Here is a 27,083-nt window from a genome sequence, read left to right as displayed (position 1 = left end):
ATCAGCTGGTTAAAATGACAATGCAATCAACTAATTTTGTTTCCTTTGGCAGGTGTGGGCAGTTGATGAAGTGGGTGGACGTAGTTCAAGTGCTTTGTTCCACATCACAGTTCTGGATGTCAATGACAATAACCCTGAGTTCCAGATGCAGCCATACAGTTTTGCAGTTCTGGAGGGAGATCACAGGTTGGCTGCTCCTGCTGTAGTTGGCCATGTAACTGCTACTGATTTGGATGAGGGAGAGAATGCACGAATTACTTATTACTTATCAGCTGAGGATGGGGATAATCCATGTAGCATCCAACAGGTAAGGGTTTGAATATTCTGAAAAAGGTATTTAGATACTGCTTTTCAGCAGGTTACTTGGCATGGTTATTCTCACTGGATAAAAAGAATAGGAAGTAGCTATTTGAGTAGACATGAAATCAAAATCAGCACACAAACTAATTTGGGAATATAAATCCAGGTCCAAAAGCTAAGACGTACTGGTCAGATATCACTTTCCTCCAAAGGAGAACAGAGAATGTAAGTTCTTCATCTTTTTAGAGAACTTGGTTTACAGAAGTTATCAAAATGATCAGTGTTAAACTGTATTACCTTCTCTAGAACGGAACCATTTTGGCTAGTGGCTATATAGACCGAGAAGCCAAAGAGAAGTATGAGCTGCTGTTGGTGGCATCTGACAACGGAATTCCTCAAAGGCAGGTAATACAGAGGATCACATTATTCTTCATTGCAACTTGCTTTTATTGAAAAATTTAATCATTTGTACATTTTCTGAGTCATGATTTTCTCCTGTCACCATGCCAGAATTTCACATACGTCAGCATTCAAGTATTAGATGTGAATGATAACGCTCCTCAGTTCACAAAGGCACAATACTCTGCCAGTGTACGTGTAGCAACAGCAAAAGAAGGAGCGTCTGTGCTGTCAGTGTCTGCTACTGACCTTGACATTGGGAACAATTCTATCATTTCATACAGGTGAGGTTAATAAGTATCTATTGTTAAAGAAACAGAAGAGTCTTTTTATTTGTCACAAAGTATTTTTACTGGCGACAAGATAAGACCTGTTTGTAGATATTTTACAAGTGCTGTGATGAACTTGTAACCAGTAATGATTTTTAAACTTAGGAAAGAGGACAGCAATTACTCAGTGTTTTAAAGTTTATCAAATTATGATTACACCATTAAAAAAAAAAAAGTGAATGCAATCAAATGATAACAACAAGAACTGAAAGCCAAGGTTTGTTTTAATTTCTGTAATTTTGTATAGACTTGTTGGAATTTCTGAGTAGAAAACAGATAAATCTCCAGGAAGGGCTATCTTTTCATATGGCTTCTGTTTTCTGGGAGGAGGAGTTCAAGAAACAGTAACTTCCATAATGAGCTATGCATAAAATATTAATTGAGGAAGATTCTTGGATCGTTGAAAATACACATTGACATGAAAAGTATGGATTGAAAAGGACAGATGAATCAGTCAGAAAACTGTGGGTGTTTAAAAATAATGCCTTGAAGGATAGTGTTTTTAACTGTGAAATGACATTCTACCTTAAACATATTACTTTTTCTTGTGAGTTATTCAGTTATCTGTGAGAGTGGGCAGAAAGTAGGAATTAGCAGGTCTGCAACCTTCATATAAAATCACCTCTATTTCTGATATTGCTGAATATGCATTGAGTGTGCAGTAGCTGCCTTCTGTTCATGGGAAGATCAAAGGCTTGAGATCTAATGGGAATGGAAAGCATGAATGCTGTCTTTTTTGCTGTCAGTATGGAAGATATGCTAGGAAATAAAAAAGGCTGATATATTTAGGCTAATGTTACTAAAACATTTTGCTTAGCCATTCTTTAGAAATAGGCAAATACTAATTTGTTGCTTGTTACAGAAGTGACAGGAAGTAGAGGATTCTTTCTGTGTCATTAATATGAATGTTATACTGATTTCTCTTTCATATAGCCTGATGAACCGTTCTGATGATTTCCATATAAATAACCGTACTGGAGAAATCATCCTCAGCAGTAACTTGGCCCATATCACAGCTGACACGGTTGTTACACTAATAGTTATTGCTGCTGATCATGGAGTCCCTCAGCTTACATCAAATGGTAAACTATTCATTTCACTTTTTTTTTTTTTTCCTTCCCACAGAAACGTAACGTTTACAAATGTTGAAATTTGAAATGAATCCTATCACTGTCCAGTCAAAACAAATTAGAGCTAGAATTCATGTTACAGTAAAAGTGCTCAATGTACTTTGTGGTAGGAGCCATTCTAGAAGGATATATTAAAATAAGTCAGATGAAGTGTGTTCCTTTTTCCTGTATTTCCGTAGATTTAGAAATGTTTAAACAAATAGTGAATTGCCTTCCAAACACATTTTAGTTCTTTTAAAAAATATTCGGTAACATGGATGTAATTGTCTTTTTTTTTTAATGTATTTTTTAAGAGAGAGTTTTGATTTCTCATGAACAGTAACAACAACTGATGTTGATAAAGTAGGATGAAAGGCCCTGATAGAATATGAAATCATGAGGTTTTATGGATATCCCTTCTCTTTTGTTACAAAATAATTTAGCGTAAGAGAAGGGAAAAAAAAAAAAAAAAAAAAGGAAATCCTGCTAACTTTAAATTGGTGACCCTTGCTGTCCTATTGTATTGAAGCAACGCTGCTGTAATCAGTGAAGTGGGCTTACTGTGGAACCCCACTTAGGTATAAATGGTTAGGTCTAGAAGTCATGCCCTTTATATTATTCATCATTGCTGCCTTTTTTTTTTTTTTTCTTCTCGTTCTTGTTCCTCTTTCCCATGTGCCAGTTTCTGTCAATTTCTATTACTTCCTCAAAAATCTAGGGAAATAGGGCATGGGTCATGATTATTTCACCAGCAACTTTGCTATTTTAGTATTTTTAATATTTTAATATTTTTCTCTCGTTAGTTTCGGTCACTCTCTACTTGCTGGTAAATGACACTGGCTTCGGACTGACTTTTGAAAGCTCCACCTACGTGTTCAGCATTCCTGAAGAGGAACCAGCTAGGACTGCTGTTGGCTCTGTAAAAGCTTTGACTGGAAGCATAGCCATACAAGTAGCATACTCTCTGAAATCACATACTGACAAGTTCTCTGTTGATGACCAAGGAGACATTGTGACTCTTGCCAGGCTAGATCGAGAAGATGATGACCTATATAGCATCCTTGTAGAAGCTGTTGATTCTGTGGTGCCACCCAACACAGCTGTTGCTTTGGTATAGTATACTGCATTTATTTATTTATTTTAAAAAAGGCTTATAACATTAAAAGAAAAAAATACAGATAAGTGTAATGACTATGTAAGCATGAATATTTTGAGAGCCTTGTCAAATTTAATTTCTATTTTTCCTGAAGACATATTACAATTTTTAAATATTGTCAACCTCACAAATTGCATCACTTCCTGAGAGTTCCTCTATGAACAAACCATAAACAGAGAAACTTATTAACACTGGAACTGACTCTGTGCATTCTGCCCCAAAGCCATAAATTATTAATCCTGCTAATTTTTTTCCAATGAAATGATAGTTTATCTTGCTTGTAACAACTGAGAATTAAAAATAAATACATAAGTTGTTGAGATGCTGTAGGTGTGAAAATGTTCAAACGTTGAAAATTGCTGGTTATGTATCCCTTTGTGATGGTGGTGGTGTTTTTCCCCTGTGGACTTCTGTAGACTAAAAGGAATTTAAGTTCTCCTTTGAATACTGTTTCTACAGCTCAAGAATGTCTTTTTTTTTTTTTTTAATACAGGTAACAGTGAGAATAAATGACATCAATGACAATCCTCCAGTTTTCTCAACACTGATTCAAACAAAACTATCTTTTCCTGAGAATGTAGATAGTCTAGAGTTGGGCACATTTTCTGCTACTGATATGGATATAGGAGATAATGCACTGATAAGCTATTCTTTACAAGATGATTTTGCTGGAGTGTTCCATATTGACAGTTCCACGGGCAAGCTGATGACAACAAAATCCTTAGACAGAGAAACGACGGACACTTATGAACTGAAAATAATTGTAAGTTGACAAATTTGAAAAAAATCTCAATATAAAACAGAGAAAAAAATACTGAATCATTACAAGAAAATCTCAGTCTTAGTGAATTCCACTAGAATTCATTAATGTTATGTTTTGTACCCAGAAGCTTTTCTGCCGTGTGAATTGGTATTAGTGAATAAACGACCCATGAACATCAGATCTTAAGGATCATAGTCAGATGATAGCTTACTGTGAAGTCTGCAAAGTATTCCTCAGCCCATTTTAGATTGTAAGGCTGCCACCACTGTATTTCTTTTACTGCTTTGCCTGTCCATAATGTTGTTAATTTCCATCATTTTTTCTACCTTTTAAAACATATGTACTTATATTTAAAATATCTGAGTAATATTTATATTTCCATGTTAAAAATGTAAAAGTTTAATCCAAGTATATTCATTCTGTAAGCATCTAGTTGTTGTAGCTGATTCCATTGATTTTACTGCTATTAATCAGTTAAATTAAGGTTTGTGCATGCAAATAATTGGTCCAGCACCAGCCATAACGTATGAGTGTATTTTAAGGAGATCTCTACTGCTGACTAAGATATTTAGCAGGACAAGGAGCTCTTGGAAAGCAAGCACAGGGTTAAAGCAATGTAATTGGACAATAAGTAGTCCAGAAGAAAGTCTTCTGAGACAAAGATTCTTTTCAAAACTTAGGAACAAAGGTGAAACAAGTTTGCATCAATGTAGTGCTGTGTTTAATGACAGCTTGGTTCTTCACAGGCCACTGACTCTGGCAGACCACCGCTATCTGGAAGCTTAGTTCTAAGCATCACTGTAGAAGACAAGAATGACAACCCACCTGTGTTCCCCCAGAAGTCATACTCTGTGACTGTAAAAGAGAATGAGCCTCCACACGTGGTATGTGGCATTAAGAGTAAATAGGTTGTTCTTCTGCAATTGTTTTCTTTACATAAACTTGGAAGTGACACTGATCTATCATGATTGTGCATTGGTGAATGTATTTTTTTTTTTTGACTCTGTGGAGCCTGTAAAAACACACAATGTGCTCATTTTATACAACAGCAGAGTGTCTGTCCCACTGAGTTTTTCTTAAGCTCTCTTTGTGCTGCTCTCCCTGCTTCCTGGTGCTGTATAGATCTAGTTTTCAGAGGACCTACAGGCAGTGTGTTATAAGCCTCCTCTATGTAATGTGTCCAGCATCCCCCTGTTCTTAAGGTGTTCTGTCTTCCCCTAGTTATATGTGTGATTAATGGCTGTATAAGTAACTGAGGCAGTAAACACTATACAGTTAAATACCAGTATTTTGTGGATGTTTTGCCATCCTCTTGGTTCTGAATGTTTGTTTTGTTGTTATTTTTTTTTTCATTTAGATTTTGAATGCAACAGCCACAGATAAGGACATAGGGTACAATGCCATTATTCATTACACCATAATTGGAGAGACTTCATTTTATGTCGGAGAACTCTCTGGAGCTATTACGACTCTTCAACCTTTGGACTATGAAAGCCGTGCCCAGTATACCTTTACTCTGAAAGCTTTCGATCCTGGAGAGACAAATCTGCAAGACACAGCAAACATTACAGGTATCTCAAGTTTACTGCAGAAACGCAAACAAACAAGCAAACAAAAACAAAACAAAAGAAAAAAAAACCTTTAATTTCTCTTAGGGACTATTTTAGTATACATAATTGTAAGGCATGAAGAAAGCCCTCAGTAGTAACATATATAAATGATTATGTGACCTTTGATTATGGCCAGATTAAATTTTCCTCTAGAAATGTTTGGCTGCTCTGTTAAAAATGAAGGGTTTCCACACTAACTGGCATCACTTACTTCAATATTCTCACAAATATTTCTATGTTGTTTGTAGAGTACCTGTTTGACTGTTTGATTGGAAAGGTTTCCAGAATTATCATTCACTTCTTTTTCTACATGTTTACTGGCAGTCTACTTCTTGATTGGTGAAAAAAAGGCTGATTTTTAGTGTTATAAAAATATTGTTAAATAATGCTATTTTCTTGGTCATTTGGGGGTTAAAAAAAACAAACACACAAGCAACTTTTTTTTTTTTTTCAAACTATGTAAAATAGAAAACAACATAAAAGATTTCTGTGACGTTGTTACCCAAGTTTCTGGGCAGCCCTGGTTTTGTTTGGCAGAACCTGTTGTTCTGTCTCATCTATATTACCATAGGACCTGCTTCACTGATTGTGGTCCATGACCCTATTGTCCCAGGTCACATACAAGCATAAAACTAATCAATCCTGACTCACAATGCTTGCAGTTGAATCCTCCAAAGATGAGAAATACCAGAAGATTATGGACATAGAAGGGAGCACAAGGAAACAATAAGGTGATGATATTCGTGACAGATAGTAGTGACAGCATGCTAGCCAGAAGTGCAGTCATTGTGAGGAAACTATTGCTTGAGCAGTAAATAATTTAATCCACAAAGGCAGGAGTTTTGAAATAAAGAAAATAAGGTTGCCATCTTCTTTAGATTGAAAGAGTTCCCACTCAATTCTCAGGGCCTGTGCAGGTTTATATTAGCTGAAACAAAAGCCTGTAACTGCTTAGGCGAAAATCATATTTACATATGTAAATTCATATTTACATTCATGGACCTTCTTTTCTTAGTTATCGTGGAAGACGTTAATGAAGAAGGACCTGTATTTGAAAAGCCCTCGTATTTCCAGATCCTCCTAGACAATTCTACAGCTAACACACTGATAGTAGATATCAATGCAAGAGATGAAAACAAAGGTTATGATGAAGGCATTTTCTACAATATTACAGGTACGTTTGAAAAAATCTCATGGGTGTTTATTACTGTTGTAGTTGTATGCTGCTAAGCTATTAACTGCTTTCGCAAAATGAAGACCTTGAAAAAGTCAAGTACAACAAAACTGATTTGGAACAATCCCATTCAAAACCGATGGATACAAGTGTGGAAGTACAGTGTTTTAAATCATCTATGCATGAAGCTGACTTTTTTTTGGAGAAATTATATTATAGTATTATACAAAAATTCTGATCAGAATGACATCCAGTGAGCGAGTACTATAGAGATACAGTAGGAAATCCTCGTCCTACAGAAGAGATTGGGAATTTTGGGTTTCACTTAAACACTGCCTTTAATATGAAACCTAATGAAACACAGGATACAGCAGGTACATTTGGGTGGAATTAACACAACAGTGTATCTGAGCTCCAACAGTTACACTGGATAACTGCATCTGCATCTACCATACTTGTATGGTTTCTATAGCTGTCATGCATCAAGGATGTGTTGTAGTCCTTAACCAAACGCCTGGAAGACTCAATGCCTAATTGATGCTCAGCTCACATCACCACAACACTGATAAGGTATTCCAGGCCTTTGGGACTGGATACAGGATTCAAGGAGGATAGCAAGTACCAGCGATTGCTGAAGACTGTGTCTCAGATTCCTCATCCAATACCTAAGAGGAGGTTACTGAGAAGACGGAGCTAAGCTCTGCACTGAGCAGCATGACAGAAGAGTTAAACATAATAGTCATAAGTTGAAATGGAAGGTTCTGACTGTCATTAGGGGGAAAAAACCTCCACTGTGAATATAAGGGAGGAAAAAAATCCTCTATGAAGATAACTAAGCACTGGAACAAGCTGTCCTGAGAGATACCTTAGAGATTTTCAGCACCAGACTGGACAAAGCCCTGAGCAACTTACTCTGATTTCATTGATTATCCTGCTTTGAGTACGAGGTTGGACTAGAGGCCTCAAGGGCTCTTCACAGGCCCTTTAAAGGCCCAAAGGATGCTGTGACACAGATGTAGTATCAAGAGGGGCTTGATATTGCTTCAAATGCTTTGTCTTGCTTCAAATCACATACAGAGTAGCCTTTCAACCCACGTCTCTCTAATTTTGGGCATATAATTCAGTCACTTGTCTCTGCTGACTCTGTTGAACATTTCCAACACTTGGTTTTCTCTCTTTAGATGGAAACTCAGAAGGCCTCTTTAGTCTCTCCAGTACCACAGGAGAGCTCAAATTAACAAGAGACTTACAAAGCCAGGCTGTTCTCCTGCGTTACTCCTTGACAATCACGGCGACGGATTCAGGTCTGCCACCGCTTTCAACTTCTGTAAAGGTACTACATTTTTTCTTTAGTGTCTACTTATACAGTTTATTCACCACTGTTTTATTCTAAACTGAGTGTAACAGCAACAGGCAATGGGTTTTACTGAGGCAAAACTGTGCAAAATGGGAGTGGGAATGTCAGTCTCAGTTCTGTTTCGGGAACAGGATACCAGATGATAATATCTACGAAGTTATGCTGCTGTAGCAACTGCTCAGTACATCACTTGTTATTGTTTTGATCATCCCATTTAAGAAAAGATCCAAGAAAGAGAGAAGCTCTGAACTGTGAGGGAGGAATTTTATAGGAATGGAGACTTCTGTGCAAAGTCAAAGAGTGGGACAGTCAGAGGGGACATAATGAAAGTATGTGATACAATAAACAGTAGACAGTTGTTCTTACTTCCCTATGAGACAAGGAAAAAAATTATAAATTGAAGAGTAAGAAATTGAAATATGATAATGAAAATATTTTTACAGTGTTTTTTATAGGCTGTGGTGTTTTGCCACTAAATATCACAGGTTAGCATAATTCAGGAAAAGAGAGTAGAAATGCATAGGGATAAACATAGAAAATCTCATTTTAAGGTCCTGTTGAATATAGAGTTATAAAAACATTGTTCTTCAGAACATCAGACCACAGCTGGCTGGCAACATTTAGAAAGAAATTGTATTTTTAAGAAGTAGTAGGCATTATTTATTTACTGCCTGACACAATTTTTCCACTATAAAATCAGTTATAACCATTTAAAAATATTGTACTTACAATCTCCTCTAGTCATACATACTCCAGTGGAATAATTTGTTACAAATATAGATCCTCCTTCTGAGAGCTGTTTAGCCAGAGAAGTAATGGGAGGAATTGGAAACAACCCCTCTGTATATTTAGGAAAAATACATCTGAACATAAATTAGTGAGGTTGATGACTTTTTTTTTTTCTTTTAAACTAACCTTTGCTACCCTCAAGATATTAAAGTGTCAAACTCAGCATGCAGCAATCCTAGGCTTTTTCTTACTGAAAAAGTTTCAGACTTCTGCTGTTGCATACCTCAAGAAACTTCTGCTTAACATGAAAATACAACCCTTGTGGTCATGTTCTTTTCTCTGCAGGTATCAGTAACCATAGCTCCCATCAACATTTCATTCCCAGTGTTCTCTGAAGCAATCTATCAGCCTACACCTCTGAGTGAGAAGATACTGCCAGATTCATTTGTTGTTGAGATCAGTGTGTTGTATAAAGTCCCTGTGATATACAGCATCGTGTCTGGAAATGAAAAGGGTAAGCTCTTTAAGTGAACTAACAAGGAACATGGTATGTTAAAGAACTACTATTGCAGACAATTTAGCTTTTGGATTGCTTCTTGTCTCTTTTCTTTTGCTCTTATCTCAGTTCTACAGCCATAAATACTGGGTATGTATCAACCAGATTTACAAATTTGATATGGATCAAGTGCAGGCACATGATTGAATTTCTGTCAGATTAGAGCAACATGATACAGATCTGACTACACTGGCTGTATGTGCTTTTTTGTCTGCTGCAGAAAGATCAGGTAGTACTTGATCAGGCAAAAAGTTACAGTGACTGGAGAAAGAATACCTAAATCAGCATAAAAACTGTTGGTTAAAAAACAAATAAACATAACAAACAAACAAACCAACTCCTAATTCAGCAACGTTTTCTTAAACACAAATGTGTACCATGAGTATACATGGGACAAGTGTATCAGTGCTTTGTGTCATGTGTTTTATTTTTATTTTTCAGACTAATGTTAAACTCATAAAGCTAATATTACTGAGTCATCAAATGTAGTCAGTTTGCACTTCTCTTTATGAAAAATGTTTTGTTTGAAGTTGTGGTCTCGTAGAAGTTATCCGCAGCATCTTCAGTCAGAACAGGACTTCATAGGAAATAAAATAATGGCTTACTGAAACAGGAAAAAAGACCAGCTGAACAGAGAGTGGTGGAATGAACTTCTCATTGGTTTTCCCATTCTGACCTTCTTGGTTATTTGTTTTTGTTAATTGTAGCCCTGGATATGTCTGACATTCTTGAAAATCCATGTTGAATTTTATTTTATTCTTTGCAGAAAACTGTAGCATGCGATACTCATATAAATGATATGTAGCTTGCATTGAAGTCTTCATATCTTCAGTTTTAACTAATAAAATCATAAACACAATAACTTCTTTTTCTGTTGTTTTTTAACTAGGGTATTTTGTTATTAATTCATCCACTGGGATCATAAGAACAGAAAAGAAATTGACAGTGGAAGATTTCCCAATTATTTTAAAAGTGAGAGCAACAGACTCATCCAACGCCAGCATATTCAATGAAGTTTCTGTGCATGTGGACGTCATTGATGAAAATGATTTCCCTCCAGTTTTCCCATCCTCTCTGCTAGAACAAAGATTGGAAGAGGTAAAAAAAAAAAAAAAAAAAAAGTCATCCAAACTGAATCACAATAATGTACCCTCAAATAATAATTACCAAAAAAAAGGCTGGGAGGGCTTACGTTGAGTATACAAGTAAATATACTGAAACCAGACAGACTTTCTGTTCTGCCATGTGATATTTTAGGTTTTATTTCAACCTGAAAATCCCAATACATAGAGAATGGTCTAGAAGTGTAGACTTATTGAAGGAAAAGCGAATCTTTTGCTAATACAGGGCTCCATGAAAGGAAAAGTAGCCACTCCTATGTTGCGTTTCTGTTCACAGAGCATCTTCAAGTACATTCACAGACAGAATCGCTTTGTGTTTTGTAAAGGAGCTTTATGCAGAGAATTAGCAGAAACAAGTCCTCTCTAAATTAGCATGCTTCTCTTGTTCAAACACTACATGCTGTGACTCCTTGCCACTAAGTAATTGGTGGCAGAAAACAAGCCAATTTTCAGTCTGTGGCTATTATGTTACAATAGCCTGCAATGGAAGCCACAGCATTTAATTATGCAACAGGATCTAGGTAACATTTCACTTTTCAGCACTATGCATGCTTTAATCTGCTTGTTACTTTAAAAATAACAAAACACATTGATGATGTTTATGTTTTGTATACCACACCTTTGAGTTTAACAGCTGATTCATGAACTTTCTTAACAGCTACAACTAACTTGAAAACTAGTCCATTTCTGACATTGAGCTAAATATATTTTTAATTATTACACCTATTTTTAATGTTGCCAGTTAGTCGAATTGAGAAGATTTATTGTTGCATCTCCCAACCTTAAAAATTGATTTCCGTGTGAAATGTTTACACAGAATTAGTTGTTAGACACCAAGTTGGATCAAATAACTTGAGATAGGTCTCAAATAGCCATGCAAGTGAAATGCTGATGCTTACTGGCAATATGAATGCAAATAACATTTTAACAGAAGAAATAGATTATGTATTTTTAAAAGAATAATTATTAGCCAAATAATGTTCAGACAGAAATATGATTCTGAAGTTGAGAACATCTCTTTAATTTCAGAGGAGTACAGGCTATTAATTATGAATAATTCCTTAACAGAAAGTCAGACACTTGAGATTAACATTTGACCAGTTATTAAACATGGTGATTTTATTTCTGAAGATCACTGCCATAGGTAGTGACATGGAGGGGAAAGAGTTGTGTTCTGTAAATTCAAGAAAACAAGAGATTCTCTCACTATGCTGAATGAATTGTATAATTTTGATTTTAAAGTGTCTACACTATTATAAGTGTATGCCGTGTCTACCTCCCCCCATCACATAATTCAAGAAATTGCAGCTAACCAAACTCTGTCACAGTCTCAATCTGCTTTTCATTGACAGAATTTACCTGCTACTGAGATTGTCCAGCTGAAAGCTCAGGATAATGATACAGGTAGAAATGGTTTACTAACATATGGCATTCTCAGTGGGGACACACTAAAATTCCGGATAGATGAAGCAACTGGAATTCTTTATTCCACCGTCTCCATTGATTATGAAGAGGAACCTACAGAGTATCAGGTTTGCTTTAAATTTCTGAAACCTGTTATTTATTCAGAACTTTTTCTCTTCTCCTTGGATAATTGGTGACATTTTTGTTTTGATTTAGCTTGCTATTGCTTTAACATTTTATGCATACTTTTAGAATATGAGTATCTCAAGATGTGGTGCATTATTAAAGCAAGATGCTGCCTGTAGAGTATTATGCCTAACCTGAAATTCAAGCAAGGCTCATAGTTCACCAATCTTGCAAGCCCTCAAACACTTTAACACATGAATAACTAACTACCCAATGACAGCTCATGTATTCAGTGTTGTCTATTTGCTTGAATCTGTACCAGACTGAGATCTTGGAGATAAGATGACCATTTTATCCTTTTTACTGTTGCTGTTACTGCTGAACACTTTTTATGATTTTATTTTGCTTCAAGCAAAAATGCTGAATTTGTTGATTGTATGTAAAGACTTTTTTTTGTTGTTAATCAAATATTCCTGAAGTTGTCATTAACTATTTTGAAGTGAATTCAGAACTTGAGTTTACATTTCTAAGAATCCACTGAAGTTTAAAATTCACACAGTTTTTTAATCCTAGTGCAAATACCTGTTTATATGATTTCTCCTTTCAAATAATTACGTAATTTCAGATTGTGATATATGCTGAAGATGATGGAATCCCTGAGAAGAAAAGGGGTTACTGCACAGTTGTCATACACATCATTGATGTTAATGACTGGCCACCTGTGTTTGACCTGGTGACTCCATTCAGTGTTAATGAAAACGTGGCTGTGGGATTCATAGTTGGAAAAGTCACAGCAACCGACAGAGACACAGGAGACAATGCCTTTATTCGTTACAGCCTTACAGGTAACAAGAGATTCACTTACTGCACTGGAACAACTATTACTTTGTTGTGTTACACTGTTATGAGCATAAATAGCATTATGTGAGTTATCTCCTAACTCTGTTCCACATAAGCCGATAAGGTTCACTTTCACCTGACTTAGTATTTTACTAATTTATGCTCGTATAACTTTCACAATGATTGAGTAGCAGCTTCTTTTGCAGAACCTACAACTGTTTTAAATACTACTAAACTAAGCCTCCCCTCAGCTTGTCAACTGTGATCATTTTACAGCTACAAAGATCAGATGTAAATGGTATCACAAGTGTGTCAGGGACCTGAAACACTATCATGGGTTGTTAGAGAGCTGCTTTCTTCACCCTCGTGCTGGACAACTTTACCTCTGCAGCAGAAGTGGCACAACAGGCAGCAGGTTGTGTACTATGGTACCTCAGATCTCTGCCCAGGCTACTAATGTAAAGGACCTTTAACTTCATTTTACATTAACATGACAGATTGTGAACTGCAGTGACTGAGAGCTCTGGTTTGTGCTTTCTGTCACATTTATCTGTGGTAGCTGATGGAATTACAGTTGGGAAGAGCACCCCTTTTGCCACTGCCTCTAAATCTGACAGATGGAGATTTAGAGCTGCCGTCACCAAAGCCTGTAGGCATTGAAATATTTGTTTTTGTACCATCAAGAGCAATGTATATAACGTTTATGTATATTTCAGTGTCCTTTATTTACAACAGGCATACAGACTTTAGGGTGGTTTTGTCCAGGGAAGCCAAAGACTGTAAAGGACACTGCCATGTCTTTCAGCAGTCACATTGATTTCTCTTTAGATCTTTGTGCCACTTCTATCTTCAGTAGAGCCAGAATAAATTCAGCGACACGTCATCTTAGAGATCTTTGCAGGAGCACTGTCTTGTTACAATGTTCATAACTGCTGCAACCAGCAAATGAGACTGAACATACAGAAGGTCAGAGGACTGTAAAAGTGCCTAGGAACACCTCTGGTCTCCTCTAGCCTCACAGAGTGTGTAGACTAGGAGGAACTTGTTTCTTGAGATTTACCCCACAACTCCGATGTGCAGTCCATCATCGTTTACATGACTCAAGCATTATTAATTTATGAGCGAGACATGAATCTGCAGAATTTTTTGACCCGTTCTGTTGGCTCACATTTCAAATGCTCGTCCACTCAATCTTTTCTGGTTTTCTTCTACATTATCTATATGATGTTAAAGACTGGTTTTGATGAGCTCAAGATACAAGTAAACATAAAGTTTAAAAGTGTAGTTAATTTTGTGTTTCAAAGATGTATTCACTGATAAAACTTTGATTGTATCTCAGATGGTGGAGGAAATATATTTGAAATAGATGAATTACTTGGGAACATTAAGATAAAGAATTCTCCAGACTACAAAACCATGAATAAGTACAACCTGACAGTGAATGCAGTCAACAACAAATCTGCCCCTTTCCATCAGGTAAAAGAGCTTTGTAATGAACAGTGACACTTTGGAGTAGATTTGAACTAGTGGGAGGTAGGTCTATCAAAGACAGTTATTGTGCAACATAAGTTAGTCTCCTAATCATGGTTAGGGTCAGATTCTTGCCCTTGGTGTCATGCTGAGGAATATTATCTTCCATAAATAGTTGAAATACTTTATAATCATGCATGGTAGAATTTATCCCTGAAGTGTTTGCTGACTAACCTCTGCGGGGGTGCAGGAATTCTTGCCTGATGCTTTTAGTTAGTACTATAAATACCGTGTTAATATTTCATAGCAGCAAAAGTAATTTTCAGTAGATTGTTCTAATCCTGCTATATTTCTTTTATTTGAAAAGGTATTATACACTTATTTAACAGTAGTAGAACATCCCTAGTTCCCTGCATCTAGCAGCAGTAGTGGGACATATGGTTTCCTAAACACATCCTATTCTTAACCATTCTGAAGCCTTTCAAGAAGCAGAATCCTAATGCAAATTTAAATTCCTGCCTCTTTTGTATTAAAATCCTGTAGAGATCTTTGATGTTGAGTTCACAAAGTTAAATCTAATGCAGTCTTTTACTACACCATTTTCAAATTCTGATTTATACTTCTTGTTGCATATGCAAATAACAAAACTAAGAAATAAATAAGACATCCTAAATATTCTAAAATTATTTTATTTAATAAATAAATCTTTTCTTTCTAGGCAACCACCACTGTCACTGTTCTAGTGATTGATGTGAATGATAATGCTCCAGTGTTTGATCAGAATTCCTATTCCGCTTCTATAAACATGATTAATCCTGTAGGTGCTCACGTCATAACTGTGCATGCTACCGACAAAGATCAGGTAACTACTCCTGTTTGGTTTTGACATTGCTTTAAGCTGCAGCCCAAATATACTTTGTTCTGTGGATGTGAAACACCAACGGTAGCAGAAAGTGAATTGTGACTGACTAGCAGCACTGTGAACTGGAAATTAGGAATTTTATTGTTTCTGCTCTGACACTAACGTACTTCAGGCATTTTTTTTTCAGCTACATTTGCCTTAATTATTCCCCTTAGTATTTGGATTTGTACTTGTATATATCTTTCGGACATATATAAGAACTCAAGTAATTTAGAGACTGTGAAATTTTTTGAACTTCTGAAATGGAGGATTCTGTAAAAACTAAGCATCATGTAGCTGGCTTGAACATAGAAATGTCTTCTCACCAAATGCCTCTATACCCCAGTTAATTCTGTTTCCACTTTTAAAAGTAATTTTATTTGACTGATTGATTTATCCATACTGCACCCACACCAGGTAATGTCCAGGCACCAGGAGAGATATCAGTCAGTCAGATCACCATGACAAAATCAATATTAATTATACAATTTAAAAGATGAAACATCTGGAAGTGACAACAAAGCATGAATATCAGGTGTCTTCCTAATATTTCATGCAACACTTTGGTTATAATAGCTGCAGTTGAGATAGATTGTTGCAAATAATTGAAAGGCCCTTTTTGTTGTATTTGCTATTATTTTATATCTATAAAAAAAAAAAAAAAAGTTTTATGAATGTTGCTAGACTGAGAGTGCTTCATGGAGACCTAATGAAATTGTCATCCTTCAGACATGTCTGGTCGTCTGCTCTGCACCCTGTCAGGATTGTGGGGCACAGTCCAGCTCTGAAGATATTAGACTTTGTTTCTATTCCTCCCTATTCCTGGGATAATCATAAATTTATAGATTACATACTGACAATAGATGCTCATGGCAGGGTTTGATCCTGCTTCTGCGGAGCCATGGAAGAAGAGAATATAACGTTTTTCAGAAATACGGAGCAAAGAGTGATAGGGTAAACCCTAAGGCTTGTCTCAGGAAAGCGATGTGGGTGTAGGCAGGCAGGAACATGGCTTACACTCACAGCAGTGGGGAGGCTGCACTTCTCCTCAAGGTGCCACAAAGACCCAAGGGACTTTAGCTTATTCTTATTGACATTGCTCCTTTAGGCTACTCTCTTGCTAGGCTAAGTACCCCCATCTACACGTCTAAACTTCATTTTTTTTAAAAGACTTTTTTTTTTTTCCCCATTTTTGCTGTGTAACTCACAAACTACTTCTGAGTTTTCTTCTGCTTTGTGTTTTCATCAGCACCCATCCTACCATAGACAATCCCAAATTTTCATTTCGACATTTTTACGTTTCTTGTTTCAGTGTTCATCCTATCCTTCAACATGTACTCCCAGTGCATGTAGTTTTATTTAGTACTTTAATGGGATTTCTTATCCTGGAAATTCATTATTACTACTGATATCACTATCAAAATACAGTTCTCTGTACATTTTACAGTGTGGGCAAAGCTTTATAGCACCCATGGAAAGTGAACAGTTATTTCTAACTCACTCTGACAGATGAGGAATCTGAAGCGCATTGTCCAAAGTCACATGGGGAGTCTAGCAGAAAAAGAAATCTTCACTTCACTTAGCAATATCCTGCTCTTCAGCCCTCTCTCTGAAAAATCCATTTTATATATTCTAATTTATGAACTTTGATTTCAAAACTATTGAGTTTTTGTATGAGCTACGGTAGTCTAAAAGTTTGTGCAAAGCTCAAGGTCATTGTGGACATAAAATCTCCCTAAATGCACTGTTATAGAAGCTTGTATTTTTTTAGACTATAAATATATATGGGTCTCGGGGCCATACATGAAGCATGAAAGCATGAAAATTAATTTTCGGGGATGGGGGGAACACGACGATGACTCTGTCCATTGGCGGCTGCTGCTCTAGTGTTACAATTTCAGCATGAAGTAGCTGTGAGTCCTGATTCTGTCTAGTTAGGTAAAATGCCTCTGGCATTTTGTCAATTTTTGTCAATTTAAGCTGTCTCCCTTTCATGGCAGGGACAAAATGGCCTTATCAAATACTACATCCTCCCAGATATAAACTTCAGCGCATTCTTCCTGATAGAAGATAGGAGCGAGGGGAAAATAGTAACAACTGGAAACCTGCCCAGTTCTGAAGAGATCCGGTTAACAGTGATGGCTGAGGACAAAGGCTCTCCGTCTTTAAACAGCACTGCTGTGATTACTCTTAATGTGTTCGACAACCGTCCATTTGTTCCTCAGTTTAATGAGAGCCAAATCAGGTGAGGCTTTCATAATGTAACTGGTACATATTTGTCAGGTAGTGGAAAAAGTAAAGCTGAAAGTTGAAGATAATTATCATAGCATTTCTGTCCCTTTTGATGTGCACAAAAGGACATTAGTTTTTGTTGTTGTTTTGAGCTCTGGCAAACAACTAGAGGGGATGGGGCAGAGTTTTCCACATATAACTTATTCTTAAGGAGTTAAATCTTGAAGGCTGTCAGCACAACAACTGCTGGGAAATTTATCATGTTTTATCATTTGTTTTCTATATTAGCATTTCAGTGTTGGAAAACACGGGAGTGGATCATTTAATTTACACTTTTGCTGTGGCTGAAACTTTAGGAAAACAGATTGTTTATACAGTTGTATCTGGCAACGAAAAAGGTGAGTACTATTTCCCTTAGGACTTGAAATAGCTAAGATAACAGGCTAACCTGTCTTTTGTGTGGTAGATGCCACTGTATTTAAATGAGGAGATGGAGAGCAAGGATAAAAACGTGTGTCATTTCTTTGGAGAAAAAAATAAAAGCACAGAAAGAACTTCCTTCAGAGCTCTTCAGCATGAGAGTTTGTTAATCTCCTTTGGCTAAAGTTGTGGTTATAACTTGCCAGTGGGTTGTGGTGGTCATAAGTTAGGGTAATTTGGGGGTTAAGGAAGCCAAGATGAAGTTCTCATACACAAGCAGCTTCCTCCTTGCCAATCTCTTTTAGTCTATCATTTCCTTACACTCACACCTTTGTCAGGGCATTTGGCATTCTTCAGCTTTTGCAGCTCTGATGTAACTCCATTTGCACACAAAAAAACAGGAGTAATTAAAAACTGATAGAAAACTTGGAAAATGTGTGCAACAAGAGGCTGCAGTTTTATTTTCCAAATTAGCTGCTCCTTTACATGTTTAAGGCTTGTTTGGCCTGGGATGCCCCCCAAGCTGTGGTGCGTCCACTGCTTAGCCAGTGGTAGTGAAGCATTTCATGTTTGTAAGAGGAGAGGGCCCATGGAAGCATCCTAAGAGAAAATGAGACACAAAAGGTTAGAGACCTACAGGTGAAATGGCAGCTATAACAACGGAGGTGCATGTTTTTCCTTACAGGTCATTTTAGGTTGGATCCAGAAAGTGGTGAGCTGAGAACAGGAATTAATTTGAACTATGAGGAGACTTCTCAGTATGTGATTTTAACTGAAGCAAATGTAAATGTCTCATCTGCTGCAGTCAGGTCTTCAGGTAACTTTCCTGTGAAGGGCTTTCCGACTTGAAACAGGGGCAATGAACGCAGGATATTTCTTTGCCTTCTGTATTTGCAATCAAGATTCTCTTTAACTGAAAAGTCTGGTGTGAAAGACAAGCAGCTGAAGGTCAAGGTTGTGCAGAGAAAAGCAGTAGCCTTCCTCCAAGGGTGCAAGCTCTCACAGGGTCTTACTGTGGTCTCAGAAAAGAATGTAATACCTGGACATTGAACTCCATAGCAGGAACTGGAGGAACCTGGCTCTCCTTTTCCCGATACAGCACAGCCAGCTGTAGAGGGCTGACAGAGAAGCAGTGCTGTCACCTTTTGCCTTGCACTGCCTGTTCTCCCCAGGGTCCCAGAAGTCAAACAGAGCTCCTCTGGGCACGTCCCAGCTGCATTCGCTTCCTTCTCCGTCATCCTCACATGCAGCAGAGATACTGCTGTAAAGCCACAGCCTGTTCCAGCCTCTGAAAGTTGCACCTTGCTGATGTTTGTTGTTGCAGACACGAGGCTGAGCAGCACCCGAGATAACCTGTGTTTGTTTAACAGGCCTGTTTGATTCAAATGTGGCAATGCTGACAATCTCAGTGCAGGATGTAAACGAAGAGCCAGCATTTTTGCAAAGTGTCTACTCTGCTCGGATACCGAACTCTGTGTCATACAAGTACCCGGTTATAACAGTTCAGGTAGAGTATCTGTCTGTACTCTTCACAAGGACAGAAATCTTTTGAAAGATTTGAATTTCTTTCGCATTTGAATTAGGCTAAAAGAGCTGTTAAATCTGCTCTCAAATGCTTGAGGCAAATTCTGCCCACCATCCAGGTTTATCATAATGCAGGTGAAGGATGGGGTGTTTAGGGAACTGGCCCATACCTGTCCTACCAGTGCTTCTGTCAGAAGAGTGTGCAGTCTGTTCTGACTCCTGGCACTGCCTAAGTGTGTGGTGCCTCAAGTATTACATACTGCACAGACTACTGTTCTCTCTTTGGTGTTATTAATTGCTTTGTTACTATCAAAACCAAATATGAAATGAGCTACAAAATGGAGCAATTCTTATATTTTTCTTTCTAAGTCTGAGGTTTCTCAGTTCCTATACTCTGCTTCCTTTACGCTTGCAGGTGTAGAATCATCCTAGACTTCATGGGAAATTTATTTCCCCTTTCATACCCATGGTTTGATTCTGATAGCCTGTGTCCCATTTTGTTAGTGCAAAGGGAAAATTTATGACAGCTTTTTCCTAGAATAGTCCAGTCTTACGAATAAAAACTGCAGCTTTATGACTGAAGGGTAATGAACAGCCCAAAAGACACATGCTGAGTCTCATAATCTTTTTTTTTTTTTTAACCCAGGCCACAGATCCAGACTCAGGAGACAATGGGCTTCTGCTGTACAGCTTAGTGAATCATCAAACAAATGAATTTGACATCGATGAAAATACAGGGCAGATTTTTACAGTTTCTGTAGCAGGAAAGGTTGGAACATTTTATCTGGAAGTCCAGGCTGCAGACCAAGGTGGAAAAGGACTCACAGCCCGGACAAACGTCAACGTAAGAAAGATTGCTATTTATAGTATTGATTTGCTTCCATGTCAAAGCTGTGTATACAAGAAGGACTAGGTTTGGTAATGACCAAAAACAAACAAACAAAAAAAAGTAATACCATGCAGTGAGATTGTTGGTAATACCAGTATCTACTACATATCTTCAGGCCAGAATTATAAGGTTGCTGTTTCCTTTAACAGATAAAAATCTATTGACATGAAAATTGACTTTTAAAGGACAATTATCTGCTTATGGAACAAATTAATCTGTTAACTAACTCAGGCCATGGCTACATTAACAAAGCGGCTTTGAGATGAGGGAGGTTGGGATAAGTCTGGAGAGAACCATTTGGCAATCACTGAGCACAGGAACAGGAGGAAGGAGCTAACCTATTTCTGGGATAAATTTACTCTTGAGTTATTCTTCCCTGGAAAGAAAGATTTACCTTGACTTAAGAGTTGTTATCAATTTGATATCACTTCCTCCTCGGTGCAATTTCCCTAGGATATCCTCTTTATTAGTGCAAGAACCTCCATGTAGATGCACAGCAGTTATATTTTACAACAAGTCTCAGCCACTCCAATGAAGATTTGAAACATAAAATTAGATAAGCATCCTTTAAATACTGCATTTATACTAACTTGTGCATGCAGATCACTGACAGGTATAACTGATTGTACAGAGAAATCCAGATTTATTTATCCATACCTAATTTTGGAAATCTGTTTCTTGAAATTGCATGCATGAAAAGAGAATGCAAGATATGAAAATCTGGCAAACTTTTCCCTGAAACCCTGCTCACAGGCATAGTAGAGTTCTCTATTGGTTCATTTACAATTTAGTAAGTTCTTCAACTTTTGAATCGCCTAGAATGCTATCTTAAAACTTATTTCTATTGAAATTGCTGACATAAAAAGTTATGATCTCTCATTCTTAGCATCACCATCAGTCTTTTTTTTTTTTTTTTTGAAAGTCAATCTTGGAGAGAGATGTAAATGCTTTAGAAAACATTACAGGCAATTTTATTTTTTTTTTTTATTTCTTAGGTAATTGTTGATTCCAGCTCCAGTAGAAACATTGTGGTACTGGTTCTTAATCAGAAGATCAATGTTGTTGAAAAAAGCATTAATGAAGTAGAAAGGTATTTATGAAACTGTGAACCTTATTCTGATCTAATATCTGGTGACAAATGTAGAGCTCCTTTGAGATAGGGGTCTGACAGCCTACAGGGGAGCTGACACAGCCAGCCCTCATGAAAAGCTAAGCCTTCAAATTGATGTAGTGCAGAGTAATTTGAGGGAATTCACAGGAATCCATCAAAAAGATATGGCAGTTCTTACCTGTAAGGCTTTGGCCTGAACTGACAAATGTCCAAGTGTTGTAGGACTAGACGATTCCAAGAGACGATTCCTACCTCAATGCTTCTCTAATTTTCAACAGCCTAGGAAGAAGGGTTTTTTTACTCACTTAATTTTACATGGAGTGTAGGCCCAATGTGTATACATGTGGACACTGATAGGATGAGGATGTACTAATCTTTCATTCTTTGACAAGCATCCTAAGACAAGTCAAAACAAAATCACTTACTACAAATGAGAAAATCCCCCTTGCGGCACAGCAGCAGTGCTTTTCAAGGTCTCAGCTCCTACAGCCCTAGGGGATTAGTGAGCAGTGTGTGGATGGCCAGAGTAAAATAAAAAACACATTTTGGCCTTTTTGTGTTGTTAATGAAGACACAGAGTACTTTGATTATACATAAGCACTGGAAATATCAAGTCCTGTGCTTTTGAGGGGAAATAGCTTTGAAGAGTGGAAAAAGGAGTTTGATTTATTATGCCACCAATTTCTTGTTGGTAAAAATTAAACAGAAGCCCTAGAGCTCCTCATTTCTTGGAAGCAGCTGGTACTAACTTCTATCAGAATGATGGATTAACGGCACCAATGGTCTGATCCAGCAAGAAAATCTCTTTATTAAAGAATTGGGAGAAAACAATAAGGATTATGAGAACAAATTTCCCCTCTCCCCACCTTTACTGTTCATGGTACGCCATAGGTATCACCACTTGTATTTATCATAAAAAGTCAAGTATGAAATGGAGCGTATGTCCCTTTGAAAAGCATGACTAAAGATACGATATGCTATGCAATATTGGTTATGAAATCTAGGTATTAAGAGTTTGTTAATCCTTCTTTTCTCTAATTGTTCAGTTATGCTAATGGCACCTAGCTAAGAATTTTCTGGCTATGTAAAAAAAGTTGTATAGCATCTACTAATGAAATATACTTTTGTTTAATATTCAGAGACAAGGACCGGATATTATTTTTCTCTGCTACTCAGTCACCCAATGATATTGGGCAAAAAGATTAATTCCTTTGCTGATGATAATCCTGCATTTTGACATCCTTAGATTAAAATGCTAAATATCTGCAAAATATTGTATTAAGTACTACTTTTCTATCATTTAATTTCCAGTGTTAAAAGAATTTGTCATTGCCCAGTTAATTAACAATGTTCTCTTAATATGATGGCAGGGTCATTGAAGATATACTTGCATGGAATATATACATTGTTGATGTTTATTCCAATGAGTTTCAAAGTAGAACAACAGAAAGCACTGATGTAACCTACATGAAAATCATTGCTGTTGATGAGGCAAATGAGGAAATACCTGCAGAAGATGTAAAAAGGTTTGTACAGTCGATCTTCCGGGTATCACATCTATACAGCTAGGTTGTGTTTCCCTTAACATTATTAATGTCTCAACTGGATGAGTTTTGATGACATAACAGTTTATCTGCCACTTACCTAAAAGCTCAAACTGAATTTTTAGAATTCAGAAAGCCTACATTATTTATTCAAAGGTAATATCCAGAGTCTGGTGAGAGCATGAATATGGCTGTTTAATTGTGCAAAATAAATTTTATAAGTCAGTTTTACAGAAAATGGAGGCAGAAATAATGTCACTAAAATAGATATTGCCTTCACTTCTGAATTGCAGAATTTTGGTTAAAAACTTAAATATCAGTTGTATTTTACATTTGTTTCATAACCTTATAGTGGTATGAACGCATGCTCACGCAAACGTACTATTAAGGGGAGCTGCTGTTTAAAAGCAAATGATTTCTAGACTCAGCATCTCTGCATAACTAGAAATGGGTTGTGGTTGAAACAACTAAAAGAGCCTGTGGTCATAGGAAGCACTCTGCATGGATGATCTTAGGGACAAGGTTCAGTGGGTGATAGTGGTGGTTGGGGGATGGCTGGACCAAATGGTCTTGGAGGTCTTTTCCAACCTTAATTGGTTCTGTGATTCTGTGATCCCTTTTCGCTGAAGAAAGCACTCTCGGTGTCTCTAAACTGTTTATACGTGGCTGCCTTGATCTGGATTTAAAGGATACTGACCTCTCAAGTTCAGTTTTCCAAGTTTTACATCATTTTAATTCATAAGCACCAGGACTGGTTGCTAGAAAATGGAATTTTTCCTGAATGGAAGACATGACAAGACAATCTTGGCAGACCAGGGTGTGAAATTCTGTTATTTTCTTTAGTACTCTGCAAGCTTAAATGAGGGTTTGACAAATCATTAGCATTTTAATTTTCTGTCTACAGAAAACTTAGGGAGCAGAAGGCAAACATTGAGAAGGAACTTGAGAAGATATTTTCAACAACTGTTACCGCTGCCGTAGAAGAGCCTTCTGCTGACTCGACAAGTCCTGAACTCATTGCAACTATTGTTCTCAGTGTTCTGCTAGCCTGTACCCTCATAGCCTTCCTGGTATATGTGGTTATTTCTATAAAAAGGAAAAGGTATGCATATTTTTACTTTAACAACGTAGTTTAGACTGACAACTGTTAGTTTACTTTAAATGCCAACTTGAAAAAAGACTAATCTGATAAATTGTTCATATTTGGATCAAGCATTGCCTGAGATTTGCTGTCTATCAAAATAGGCTTTTTACTCTAGGTATTAGGCACCTCTCAATATAGATAACTTAAAGTTGTTTTCTTTTGTGTTTGGCACAAAGCAACAGCAGAAACAAATACTTTTAAAAACAGAGAAATATGGATAGCAGAATATTCTGGCTGTGAAGGGGGCCATAAGTAGCTGTAATATACACGTGTTAAGTCTAACCACATTAACTTGTGTACTGAAGTCAAGGGACATTTTGTTGCTGACTTCAATGCCTGTAGGACTATGTAGATGAGGAAGAAATGTTTTCAAGAGGTTAGCTCATATTTACACTGATACAATTAATATATAGTTGATAGTTGATAGTCGGCTGAATATGAGCCAGCAGTGTGCTCAGGTGGCCAAGAAGGCCAACGGCATCCTGGCTTGCATAAGAAGCAGTGTGACCAGCAGGGCTAGGGAGGTGATCGTCCCCCTGTACTCGGCTCTGGTGAGGCCGCACCTCGAGTACTGTGTTCAGCTTTGGGCCCCTCGCTACAAGAAGGACATGGAGGTGCTTGAGCGGGTCCAGAGAAGGGCGACGAAGCTGGTGAGGGGCCTGGAGAACAAGTCCTACGAGGAGCGGCTGAGGGAGCTGGGCCTGTTCAGCCTGGAGAAGAGGAGGCTCAGGGGCGACCTTATCGCTCTCTACAGGTACCTCAAGGGAGGCTGTAGCGAGGTGGGGGTTGGTCTGTTCTCCCACGTGCCTGGTGACAGGACGAGGGGGAATGGGCTTAAGTTGCGCCAGGGGAGTTTTAGGTTAGATGTTAGGAAGAACTTCTTTACTGAAAGGGTTGTGAGGCACTGGAACAGGCTGCCCAGGGAAGTGGTGGAGTCACCATCCCTGGAAGTCTTCAAAAGATGTTTAGATGTAGAGCTTAGGGATATGGTTTAGTGGGGACTGTTAGCGTTAGGTCAGAGGTTGGACTTGATGATCTTGAGGTCTCTTCCAACCTAGAAATTCTGTGATTCTGTGATATAATCGAAAAATAGGCAATACTCAAAACTAATTGCCAGAATAATACAGAAAATAGATGCTGTGTATTAAAATTATGGTACCAGTAATTTCACATTCTATTTGGAAAACAATTGTAAAGCCAGTCTTTAAAACGAATGAGCAATTTAATTTTAATGCATTTATCATTTTCAGAATGTATGACCAACAATACTTGTTGAAGAAGCTACATGAAGTGGAGGGTATTGATAATCCGAATTTAGTTGACAAAAATGGAAGTCTGAACAGCCTAGTGAAACCAGAGGACACAAAGGAAGTGTAAGTAGAATGCTGATACCATAAATTTATTAAAAAAAAAAAAAAAAAAAAAAAACATATCAAAAGATGTGTTTCTTGGTTATTCTGGTAACATATGATTTTCCTTGCATCTTTCAATAGCATGTATGTTGATTTCTAAGAACTGTTACAGTAATAGGCTATAGTATCTATGCTTTGAGGGAGCTAATACCTCTTAATCTTGTATCACAAATCATTATTGTTAAGCCTTATCCAGGAAAAAAGCTTTCAGGCTACAAGAAGCTACATATCATTCAACTGGGTAAAATCCCAGTAATTTTGAAATCAGCATACATATTTCTCTGTTTCAGACAAGCCAAGATTATTTTCATGTAACGATTTGCAAGATGAAGGTGTTATGAATTCTCTTAACTCTCTTTCAGAAAAACTGAAACCATAGCATTTAGCAACCTGCAGGATACCAAAGAAGGCAATGCTGACAAAGACGCACTTCAGGCTGATGAAAAGTGCAATTACCTTGAGACACTGCTATTAGATATCAGCAGTGAACAAGAAAAAAAGGTAGCTTCTGAAAATGCTGCTCCACCTAGAAATGTAAGTGCCAAGCCACTGCCAAAATCACAACAAAACAGGCAAATGGCTTTTCAGTTGCAATGAATGGAGTGAAAGTTGTTTCAAATTACTGAAATAATTATTAAAAAACTGTAAACTTGTGACTGAACTCATCCATGGAAAAAAAAAAAAAATCTTGAGTAATGACCATCTTTGAGGAGGGGCTGCTTGTCTCTGCTTAGGAGGGTGGAGGAGGATGATTTTGTGAAGCAGAAAAGAAGGGTGGTTCTCTTCCATCTTTTGCAGAACATGTACAGGACAGGGTTCTCATGTGTTGCTGCTCCTGAAGCTTGCAGCCTTGAAGATGATGCTTTCACTGCAGGCTTCAGAGGCAGAATACACATTAAAGTGATGCAACTTCTGGTGCTTTGATTTTGTCCACTCTACCATCGGTCGCTTTGCCTCAGCTGTGTTCTTTGTTTTCTTGCAGGACGCCTCAAAGCATGACTCAGCTCCTTCACTTACACCTGCCCCTGACAAAGGAATAAAAGGAGTAAAATTTTCAGAAGCGGCCATTATTTTGGATACAGAATCCGAACTCAATGACTCCGATGAGGACAGCTTTCCTCAGTAGCTGTGCTTGGCGAAGAGAACTTTTATGAAAGCCACAAGACTGCTGTAACAATACAAAATTAAATGTGTAATAATAGGGGGACGCTATCCGCCTTCTAATGCTTGCTACTCCTGTTTGTGCTGTAAGAGATGGACAAGAAAGAAAACAAGCGGTAGAGCTGTGGCACGGTTGTGATGCAGTTACTTTCCCAGGACGTCTTACGGGCTATTTAATTCTGTCTGTTATGAATAAAAGGAGACAAAAGCAAAACGCAAAAAAAAACCAGCCAGCTCCCCGCTGCGCTGCCTTTCCCTTAGGGCCGGACGAGGCGTTTCTCGAGCCTTCGTCCCCCTTTTCC

The 27,083-nt window shown here is 37.5% G+C and overlaps 2 protein-coding genes across 2 annotated transcripts; both read left to right on the top strand.

Moving 5' to 3' along the window:
• Window positions 1–763: 763 nt before the first annotated feature.
• Window positions 764–8,821, top strand: LOC309877072 (protocadherin-11 Y-linked-like; the record flags this gene model as incomplete). Its single annotated transcript, XM_082758151.1, has 9 exons — window positions 764–983; window positions 1,962–2,110; window positions 2,941–3,248; window positions 3,787–4,056; window positions 4,803–4,940; window positions 5,414–5,627; window positions 6,682–6,840; window positions 8,022–8,173; window positions 8,789–8,821. The coding sequence occupies exons 2-9, from the start codon at window positions 1,966–1,968 to the stop codon at window positions 8,819–8,821; spliced, it is 1,419 nt and encodes a 472-aa protein (XP_082614277.1). The 5' UTR covers window positions 764–983; window positions 1,962–1,965.
• Window positions 8,822–11,713: 2,892 nt separating this feature from the next.
• Window positions 11,714–26,974, top strand: LOC309877071 (cadherin EGF LAG seven-pass G-type receptor 1-like; the record flags this gene model as incomplete). The annotated part of the gene is made up of 16 exons (XM_082758150.1): window positions 11,714–11,779; window positions 11,956–12,135; window positions 12,759–12,978; window positions 14,313–14,449; window positions 15,162–15,305; window positions 17,345–17,589; window positions 17,865–17,974; window positions 18,682–18,813; window positions 19,367–19,503; window positions 20,167–20,364; window positions 21,405–21,499; window positions 22,891–23,046; window positions 23,969–24,166; window positions 25,459–25,581; window positions 25,983–26,154; window positions 26,603–26,974. 16 exons carry the CDS (start codon window positions 11,714–11,716, stop codon window positions 26,744–26,746), a joined length of 2,457 nt encoding a protein of 818 aa, XP_082614276.1. The 3' UTR covers window positions 26,747–26,974.
• Between the last annotated feature and the right edge of the window lie 109 nt (window positions 26,975–27,083).

Source organism: Aythya marila (genome assembly GCF_965140915.1).
Source record: "Aythya marila genome assembly, chromosome: 3".
Classification (NCBI taxonomy): domain Eukaryota; kingdom Metazoa; phylum Chordata; class Aves; order Anseriformes; family Anatidae; genus Aythya; species Aythya marila.
This window is presented reverse-complemented; position numbering and strand designations above follow the sequence as displayed.